This window comes from Sinocyclocheilus anshuiensis, unplaced genomic scaffold (assembly GCF_001515605.1).
Source record: "Sinocyclocheilus anshuiensis isolate Anshui unplaced genomic scaffold, SAMN03320099.WGS_v1.1 scaffold738, whole genome shotgun sequence".
Lineage (NCBI taxonomy): Eukaryota > Metazoa > Chordata > Actinopteri > Cypriniformes > Cyprinidae > Sinocyclocheilus > Sinocyclocheilus anshuiensis.
In genome coordinates this window covers 25,442-36,775 of record NW_015542364.1, presented here as the reverse complement: position 1 = coordinate 36,775, position 11,334 = coordinate 25,442, and the positions used below count along the sequence as shown (strand labels likewise).

The 11,334-nt window shown below is 32.5% G+C and overlaps 1 protein-coding gene across 1 annotated transcript in view; it reads left to right on the top strand.

The window, feature by feature from the left end:
* Positions 1-11,334, top strand: part of LOC107692029 (contactin-associated protein-like 3) — a 78,219-nt gene that overhangs the window by 47,942 nt on the left and 18,943 nt on the right. Inside the window, exons 4-5 of the mRNA XM_016490906.1 lie at positions 6,644-6,791; positions 9,855-10,058. Coding sequence (XP_016346392.1) covers positions 6,644-6,791; positions 9,855-10,058 — 352 coding nt within the window. The remainder of the gene's footprint in view (positions 1-6,643; positions 6,792-9,854; positions 10,059-11,334) is intronic.

Here is an 11,334-nt window from a genome sequence, read left to right as displayed (position 1 = left end):
GTGAATGACAACATGTAAATATTTTATCATTTTATTTTTAATATTAATTTGTAATATTTTGTATTTAGTATTTATAGTTTATTTACATGTATTTATTATTTATTTGATTTATTTAGATATTTATTATAAATGTAAAATTGTAAATATAATATTCCTCCTTAAATATTTTATAACTTGGTTTCGAATTAAATGTTTTTTTTAATGATTTTATATTTAATATTTATAGTTGTTTTTTTTACAATTATTTATTTATTTATTTATTCAACAAACATTTTAAAAATATGAATATAATTCTCTTTCTTCAATGTGTAATGTTAAATCAGATTTAGAAGCACAGATCTGCGCTTCCTCAGGCTCTCCAGTGAGTTCAACACTAGCTAAATGTGTTATTGAAATGAGCTTGTTAAGTGTGTGAGAGGGTTTATTTAGTTTTGACACTCAGAGAATAGATGCTTATTGAGTTTCACATCTTTTGTCGTCTTCACGTTTGAATGCCAAAATGCTCTGCAATCTGTTCTGTGAGGTCTGCACTTAAGATTTATTGATTCATCCAACTAGTTTTGCTTCAAGATGCGGATTTAGGCTACATTTGACGACCAAACTGAGTAACAAAATTCAGCTTTGTACAGAAATTAACAAAAATGTTATTTGACCTCAACAACAAAAGTTTTAGGTTTGGTAAATTTTTTTTTGTATATATTAGAGTAGCTTCTGTTCACCAAGGCTGCATTTATTTGATCAAAAATACATTAAAATCTGTAAGATTGTGAAATATTATTCCGATTTAAAATAGCTGTTTTCAATGTGAATGTATGTTCAAATGTAATTTATTTGCAGCTGAATTTTCAGCGTCATTACTTCAGTCTTCAGTGTCACAAGATCCTTCAGAAATCAGTCTAATATGCTGATTTGCTGCTCTAGAAACATGTCTAATTATTATCAATATTGAAAACAGGTGTGCTGCCCAATACAGGTGCATCTCAATAAATTAGAATGTCATGGAAAAGTTCATTTATTTCAGTAATTCAACTCAAATTGTGAAACTCGTTTATTAAATAAATTCAACTACTGAAGTAGTTTAAGTCTTTGGTTCTTTTAATTGTGATGATTTTGGCTCACATTTAACAAAATGTGAGCCAAAATCATCACAATTAAAAGAACCAAAGACTTAAACTACTTCAGTCTGTGTGCATTGAATTGATTTAATACACAAGTTTCACAATTTGAGTTGAATTACTGAAATAAATGAACTTTTCCACGACATTCTAATTTATTGAGATGCACCTGTAGTTTTGTGGAAACCGTGATACATCTCATTTTTCAGGATTCATAGATGAACAGAGAAGTTCAAAGAACAGCATTGATTTGAAAGTATTTGTTACTATCAGCATTGATTTGAAATAGTAACATTATAAATGTCTTTACTGTCACTTTTGATCAATTTAATGCATCCTCGCTGGATAATTAAGTATTGATTTACTTTAAAAAAGTCATACTGACCCCAAATTTATTTACATGATTATATAGTTGCACGTTATTATTAGTATTCTGTGCTGTTTTTTTCCTGCGTTCGGTGACAGGTCAGAACAGACCTGAGACCCGTTTTTGTGTCTGTATCCGTCATCAGTCTGCGGTGAGAAGCGCTAGTCACGACTCCGTCTGTCACGAGAAGGAGAAGCGTTTAGAGTTGAAGACGCGAGCGCCTGTGTTTTTTTTCTCGTGAGAGCGAGAGCTTGTCGCTCCTGGCGCTGGAGGATTTGCACCTCAGCAGGAAACAGAGCAATTTGTTGGGCTTAACGCTGCACTCCAGCAGACGGCTGATCCCTTCAAACACACTGAGAGCACTACTCAGCTCCCAATTACTCCGAGCCCACAAACTCCAAATTGCAGACATCTCTGGCAGATATAAGGACAAAATTAACGCTCCTCCCTGCAAAATAATCCACAAGAACTGTACTTGTTGCCTCAGTTTGCCTCTTAAAATGGCCAGCGGGACCTTAGCTGGAAAATCCCTGACTATGAAAGCAGCCTGAGGTGCTGTGCTGGTGTTCGCTGGTTTACACTGGTCTGACTGGCCTCTCAAATTGGCCAAGCTAGTGTTTCACTGGTTTTGGTGGTTATTCAACTTGTGTTTAGCCTAAACAGCTGACAGGTAGATTATATATTTTTCATAATTAATAATGTAAACATTTTGTCATTTTAATTTGGGTGTAATTGTTTTATATAATTTTATATTTAGTATTTATAGTTTAGTTACATTTATTATGTTATCTATTTATGTTACTATACATTATATTTATATATTAATATACAAAAATATAAATATAATTCTCCTCCAATGCGCTATCTTAAATATTTTATCATTCTATTTTTAATGTTAAATGTTAAAATTGGTAGCTCTTGTAATGTTGAATGGCTAATCAATGGTTAAATATTAGGGGAAAAACCATTTCATAGAGCCATCAGACTGATACTGGCCTTCAGTCATAAAAAAAGATGCCATTATACACACATATTAAGAATATACGGTCTTTATGTTGTTTCTACATTCATTTGAAGATTGAATGTGAAATTATTGCAATGTAAGAATATTTTTAAAAACTTATGTTAGGTGTAAAAACTAGTGTTAGGTGGGATTAATCGCAATTAATTTCAGAAAAAAATGTGCGATTAATTAGTTAATATTTTTTAATCGATTGACAATGCTAATATATATCCTATATAAATAGGATTTTTTTTTTGGTCGATACCGATACCGATTTTAACAAACAACTATTGGCCGATACTGATACCGATATTGGTCAATTGCATAAAGCATGGCTTAAAAACGAGAGAGAAAAAAAAGATTGGTTCACTCCGAACAGAATCGGTATTTGAACATTTCTGTTCCTGCATTCCTCTGTGAAACCGGTTTGAGTAGAAAACATACCGGTTAATAACGTTATTTTTTAAACTTTTTCTTTGCCAATAATAACAATAATAATAATAATAAAGTACAGCGTTTAATTTATTCAAATAGAAAAAAAAATCATGAAGAGAGTCTTGAATGATCTCTCTTAGTCATAGCCAATACAGTATCATCTTTTCTAGATTTACCAAAGACCAAATGTATTAAACAAAAGAAAAAACTGTCAATGCAATAAAAACAGTAAATAATTTTTTTCAAGATATTTAAAAATGTTTCAGCATGGATAAAAAAAAACGCTACTCCTATAAGCGTTTTGAGAGTAAAAAACTGCCTAAATTAGTAGGCTGTACGTTGCATTTTATTATTACATTCAGAAATAATGTAGGCTAAAATAATGGTAAATAAAAGCAAAATTACAAACACAATTAGGCTATTTTAGTTCCCTTCTCTCCACAACAAATCCTCTAAAGTTGTATTTAGGCTAAATGTAAGCGTCAAGCCAAAACGAATTAATTTAAAAACGAAACTGAAGCCTGCCTCTCTCATTCTGCACGAATCCAAATGTTTCCATATTCGAGAAGTATCTGGATGCTAACCTATTATTTATTATGTAAACTATAGGCTTTGTTCTTCACTCGCATTATCGACGTAAAACATCATCCTTCACATATAGACTAAACAGCACAGTGAGGCGGTGGTTATGCTGAATGGCACAGACTGTACTACTGTAAGAAATTAACTCATTTGTAAGGGAATTAATTATTATTGCAAGGCGGAGCGTGCATACATTAACAAGAGGCTCCAATTTATTATGTGGAGAAAACTCTTTGCGAAGATTTGGTTGATACTTTTATAAAGTTTCCTACTGCGAGTATTGTACATACTTCTCACTTCTCCTTCATACCAAAGTTTCTCACATAAAATAAGCTTCCATTCAAGCTCAAATAACAGGTATTTTGCATACACAATAATCGTAATAGCTAAAAGGACAAGTTATAATGCAAAGATTAAGATATCATGGTTTCAATAACACATCAAACAGAAAGCATATTATTTGGGCGTATATTGCTCCGATACTTTAAATGATTTTAAATTATTGTATTATGAATTGTCTTTGTCTGTGACAGGAGAAACGCACGCTTTTCTGGAAAGTAGTAAAAGGACGCATCCCCTTTTGGAATGCAGGGGGAAAAGGGGAGGTGTCCTGAGGTCATGCCCATGTCAAGCGAGTGTGGATCTGCCATCCTTCTGCTGGACAGGGAGCTCTAAAATTGTCTCTTTTGTTGACGGGATTATCAATTTATGTGTTAAACGGTCATGAGGTCCGGGCGATTCTGTCGCTGGAACATTTCCAGATACCATGTCTTTGTTCTGTTGTTTATTAGCTGGTTTATTTATGCTGAAGCCGGTCACGAAACACACTGACATTCTGTTGCTTAAACGAGTCTAGATGGGGGGGGGGTCCAGTTATTGCTGTCCTAGTGCTTGTCGACCCTGGAGGTGGTTTGGTAAATCACTCTCTCCTGGTGTTTCTTGTACAGATAAGCAGAGCTGGACAGGAACTCATTTGAGACAATTGGCGCCTGGCTGACCGTGATTCAGCTTTACGGCTCTCAGATGGTTGAGAAGAGATGTTAGTTTCCAGGTGGAATGCGGAGATTCCCTCTTTCATCTGTGTGATGTTTGCAAATGCCTTACACTACAGACTATTTAATTTGAGCAGTGTAACTTTTTATGTTTCTTTAACTGTATTTTATTTTGATAATGAACAGGCTACGATGTCAAATTAGCAAAAAATTGTTGTATGTGCGTGTGAGGCACCGACGCGATCACTGCATTGTTTTCCCAACTGTTACTCCGTAATTTATGGTCATACCAAACGCTGGTTTGTCATACAGATAGAAGCAAAACATCATTCAAAGCTGTTAAGCTATTGTAAAGTAAAGAAAACTGCTTTCTGTCGTCTCGTTTTTTCCCCCCTGTGAACTTCAGAGCACATTACAATTATCTGAAACTCGGCACAATTTTTTCTTTCGTTTTGTTAATCTGTTAATGATTTAAGTGAAATATATTTTGTGTATAGGCCTATATATTCCTTTTTATGTAGCCTATATAGTTTTATTCTGTTTTCTCCGTTCACAGAAATGCTGCAGGTGCGTGATGTGACGTTGTGGGAATCCGTGTTCTACACTGGTTTCAAACAAAAAGCTGCATATTACCTGCCATTCATTTTCACTTAAATGTAGGCCTAATGCTTGGCGGTTCGTGACTGCGATAACGACCCGAGCAGTCACCAGGAGGATCAATAGCGAAGTTGGAGTGCAAAGGGTTGTTTATTGAGATCAGATGTGCAAAATGTGCACATAAATAGGTTTAAGACTTAAAACAAAGATTGTAATAAAAACAGTCTAAAACTAAAACTGCAAGTACTAAAAACAGTACCAGCTCCCCTCTACAACATTGAGGCTGGAGTTTCACATGCTACACAGCACTACAATCTTGTTCCAAGCACTCTATCCGTCCCCCCCCCCCCATTTTATACAAATTTTTTTCCCGCTCTCCCCAAATTGGAACATACCATTTTTTTTTTATAAAAGACTCTTGACTTTGACTCTTATGATATACAACATTTACATTAGTTAAGCTAAACGCTTTTTCTTAGTTTGCACTTCCTATTGCTACGCCCACTTAGCTAGACAAAGAAATGCCAAAAAGCAACCAACATTAACAGTGAAAACAGTGATGGAAGACAATTTCAGAGTCTCTCCATCACAGTGACATATCCTCGGATACACTCTAACGCCGGTGCATTGCCATTGCGACTTACCTATGATAAATTTACAGCTGAGAGCAGGCATTTCGCGGGTTGGATGCGTCAGCGTCACGTTTGCATATGGCCGTACTATGCCGTCTGACAAACTATTTTGTACAGATTTTATTTTGTTTTGGCAAGTATTTAATTATTTTGCCCAGAGAAAAACGTTGGATTATGCAACAGACATGCAACTCGTTGTCTCCATGCAGTTAATTAATAAACCATCGGTATCAGCCCTTTTCATGCTATTTCTGATATGCCGATGGCTTTAAAATAATCAAAAATCGACCGATAAATCGGTAAATCGGTGCATCCCTAATATATATATATATATATATATACTGTATATATAGCACAGATTTTAACACATTGATTTCAACACTACCTAAAAGTTGCTTTAGGATGTTAGTTATTATAAATTTTTCTTCATGTTAATGATAATAATAAAAAATATATATTATTTCATTGATTTATTTGTCCAGTTTATGTGCTAAACATATGCTGTGATTTTTATTTATTCTTTTTTTATTTTTTGAACACAATAAGAAACATATCAGCCTAAACATACATGGCAATTCTTCGGCCGGTCCTAGTCCAGCCTAACCAGCCAGTTTTAGTTGTGCGATGAGTGTTTTGTTCAGCGGGTTAGTGCTATATTGATTTCCTTTAATACAGTGATGTGATGGAGAGAAGCGCTGCTCGCTGACCCGTGGCCATGTCCGATCACTCAGGTCTCCACAGGGTCTTGGCTCACATTATGTTGAATGTGAGTTATAGACTGGTCTCTTCACCTGCCACCCAAGTTCAGGATCGACAATCGGCATCTTTATGATCCAATGGGAAACAGAAAAGATGCAGGAGCGCATTAGTGCATCAGGTCAAACCACACACATGTAACGCTGGTGTTCTCCTTATTCAAGGCTTTCTCTGGGAACTCGAACGCTGACAGTGTGGTGATGTACAAACTCCAGCAGCCCGTCATCGCTCAGTACATCCGGATACTGCCGCTCCACTGGAACCCCAACGGCAGGATCGGCCTGAGACTGGAGGCCTACGGTTGCCAATACAGTACGTGTTCAACACTGACATTCCACTGGACAGCGCTCATCTTATGAAAAAAATTTAATATTATAGTTATTCATTTAAAACCTTTCATATTATGAGATTTATTTATTTATTTAAATATGATTTAAAATATTTCATATCATGGAGTTTGTTATTTATTTAAAGATGATTTAAAATAAATATATAAATATAAAATAAATAAATAAAATAAATGTTTGTTTCATTATGAAATTAGTTTATTATAGTTTGTTATTTATTCATTCATTCATTTAAATATAAATTAAAATGTTATGTTTTTTTATTTCTGGATTTGTTTAATTTAAAATTAAACAAAAATGTATGAAAAAAAAGTTATGAAATAAAATGTATGAAATGTATAAAATTTATGAAAAAAAGTTATGAAATTAATTTATTCTGGTTTATTATTTATTATTCATTCATTTAAATGTGAATTTTAAAAATGGTATTTTTATTTTAACAAAATGGTATTTTAAAGATTTGAATATTTATTTAAATTTGATTTAAAATCTTTTATATGTTTTGAGTTCATTTAAATATTATTTAAAATATTTTATGTTAATATGTAAACTAATTTAATATTATTCATTCATTCATTTGTCCATTTATATATGAATGAATTTGATTTATTTCAAATATGATTTAAAATATTTTATGTGTATATTTAAACAAATTTATTTATTTGTGTAAGTGTAAAATAAAATAAAATCCTACATATTATGAAATGTTTATTTTTTATTAATTTGTGTATATTTAAACAAATAAATGTATTTGTTAAAATATGATTTAATCTTTTAAGTTATGAATCAATTTAATTGTTTATTTATTTATTTAAATTTGATTTTAAAATCTTGTTATGAATTTTATTTAAATATTATTTAAAATATGTTGTTATTAAATTAATTTAACAGTATACTACTACTACCTCGACTACTACTGCTACTACTACTACTACTACTACTACTACTAATAATAATAATAATAATTAAATCCTGCAAATTATGAATATGTATTTATTTAAATATGATTAAAAAAATGTAGTTGTGAACTGTCAAAATGTCTAGTTTGACTTCCTGAAGAGTAAAACACTGTGTCACTCTCAAAACATTGATCTGTTTGATCTCATTTCAACTACTGTCTCAACCAATGGAGTGAGTTTAGAGGCGGGGCTATGTGATAATGTACTCTCTGTTTATGCAGCCAATAGAAGACGTGTTTAGCATATGTGTTTGACTCATTAGCTTTGAATTTCAGTTTGGTGCCGTTTACCTTTAATCTAATGCTTTCTTTTTAGTTTTGTGATTACAACCTTAATGAGGCTACAGATCAGCCTGTGCTCTATATATACTATGACAATTTCACATCTCCAAACGCCACGTGTTATATGTTATCATCTGAGAGCAGACGAGTGGTTTTCAGTCAGACTGCAGCCCAGTGCTCTGGCTGATGTATGACTGGTCTCTCAGAGGTCCTGTGCGTGAGATGTGTTGTCGCTGCAGTCACACGGGGCAGAACTGCAGGGCAAAACCTCCAGTCAACATAATACATTGTTTATTTGCCTCAAGTGCATTAACAGCGTTTGGATTGTTTCCATGTTCATACTGTAAATACAGCAGACCATTAGGGATGGAGTGTTTTCCCTGCGTTCATACAGATGTATAATTTATTGCTGGGATCTGCAGGTTGTGTCCAGTGTCAGGCGTTTGCATCATCTCTGTTGACCTCAGGTTTAAACTCTCTCTGCTCCATTTAGTGAAGCTGCTGTACCTGAATACATCAGGAGCGCCAATAGAGCTGCACAAACACTGTGTGCAACACCAATTATAATTATAAATTATAAAAAGAGTTTAATAGTTAGAGTCAGGGGTTTGTTGACATGTCAGTCCACACAAACAAACAGATCAATGTTTTGAAAGCGTCTCAGAGTCAGTGTTTCACTCTTCAGGCAGTTAACCTTACACTAAATCAACATCACACACAGAATCTTTATTTATTCATTTTGTTTGTTTGTTTAACTTTCTCCATTGTGCATTATATATTTATTTGTTATATTTCATTATTTATTTATTATAGTCCCTTATTTATAGTTCATTATCTAAATATGTATTTGTTTGTTTTAGATTATTATTATTTTAATTGTAGATTGTTTTATGTATATAATATACAGTATATATATATATATATATATATATACATAAATATATATATATATATATATATACATACATACAATAGTATTTCTTTGTTAATATATATATATACTTATTTATTTCAGTTCATTATTATTTTCTTATTCTTATTATTGTTCATTATTTATTTATTTTAGTTCATTATCATTTACGTGTAATGCATTTATTTAATATAGTTCATTATTTAATTTCCAGTGTATTTGATTTTTGTTTATTGTTTATTTGTTTATTGATATTTCCAGTGTATTTGATATTTGTTATTTGTTGAATTATGTAATTGTTTATTTTAGGTTATTAATTTATTGATGTATTACTGTTATTTATTTATTTTAGCTCATTACTATTATCTATTATTGTCCATTATTAATTAATTAATTTATTTATTTATTCTGAGTTCATTTCATTATTTCTGTTTTTATTTGTATTAATTTATTTTAATGGTATATCATTATTATTATTAACTTATTTTAGTGTATTTATGTATTTCTTAATTGTAATACATTATTTATTTATTTTTCTTCACTATTATTTACTTATTTATTTTTGTCTATTATTAATTTTATTTCATTATTATTTAATTCATTTTATTTATTTATTTTTATTTAATTACTGTAATGCATTATCTATGTATCTATTTGAGTTCATTATTATGCAATTCATTATTTATTTATTTGTTTGTTTGATTGTTTGTTTGCTTGCTTGCTTGTTTGTATGTTTGTTGCAGTTCATTAGAGTTTATTTACTGAATGCAGTTGAAGCCTTGTTAACGAGAATGGAAATCAGTCATTTGTACTGCCTGGTTCTGAGCGGTTCAGCCTGATCTCTCGAGTTCTTGTGTTTGTTTCTGCTGTGTTTTCAGAGTCTGATGTGGTCAGTTTTGATGGCAGCGCTCACTTGCTCTTCAGGCCGGATCCCAGCACCACTCCATCAAACAGAGACGTGTTGTCCATGAACTTCAAAACCCTGCTGAACTCTGGGATGCTGGTTTACATGGAGGAGCACAGCGGACACTCGCTCACTCTGGAGTTATTCAGAGGGAAACTCCTCCTGCAGCTCAGAAAAGGTACTAAAACACATCTCTCAGCTGCTGGAATGAGTAATTATCTTTTTTATGTTGTTGATAAATGTCGATTTTGAGCCTCTTTTCTCTAAAGTCATTCAGTTTTAGGTAGACAGCATGAAAGCAGAGTGTTTTGGGATACAAACTACATGTTAAAAGACTATGATATAATACAGCAATTCCATCAGTTAGTAATTCCACATTACACTGCTGTAGACCCCGGTACTGAATTACTGATTAAGATATTTGTATGCCATCTTTTTTATTATTTATCATAGATATATAAAAGAGATAGAGATACTAGATTATAGATTATAGTCAAAGTGATATCATAAAAATATTAAAAAGTAATATGGATGTGTAAAAAATATTTAAATTGTAGCTATATAAAAAGTAATAAAATTACATTTTGTTTAAAAAAGGGCAGTACAGCAGCCTTTTTAAAATAAAAAGTCATTTTATTAGATTAGTGTTTACTGTGTTAAATTAATGAGAATCACCAGTGAGAATAAAAATTATTTTTAAAAATGCTGTGCTATTTGTGCTAAAGGAGCCCCGACCAAGTTCAGTGTGAAGTTTCCGAAGTCAGTGATGATTTGGGGTGCCGTGACGTCTGCTGGTGTTGGTCCATTGTGTTATATCAAGTCCAAAGTCAATACTGCTGTCTACCAGGAGATTTTGGAGCACTTTATGCTTCCATCTGCTGAAAAGCTTTATGGAGATGCTGATTTCCTTTTCCAGCAGGACTTTAGCACCTGCTCACAGTCAAGTGGTTTGCTGACCATGATATTACTGTGCTTGATGCATGTGCCAGCATGCCTGACCTGAACCCCATATGGAATCTATGGGATATTTTCAAGAGAAAGGTGAGAAACAGTCCATCGAACAATACAGATGAGCTGAAGGCTCAATAGTGCCTCAGCAGTGCCACTGATCGCTTCCATCCCACTCCCCACTGATTCTGGATTTTGTGCTAAAGGAGCCCCGACCAAGTATTGAGTGCATAAATGAACGTACTTTAAAAGAACTTGAACTTTTCTGTTTTGCTTAGGAAATATTCTAATATTTTGAGATACTGGATTTTTGACTTTCATTAGCTGTAAAATGTAATCGTCAAAATTAAAACAAAACACTTTTGAAATGTTTTACTTTACATGTAATGAATCTAGAATATATGAAAGTTTCACTCTTTGAAATAAGTTACAAAAAAAAAAATACTTTTTCACGTTATTCTAATTTTTTGAGATGCACCTGTGTGTGTATATATATACAGTGGGGA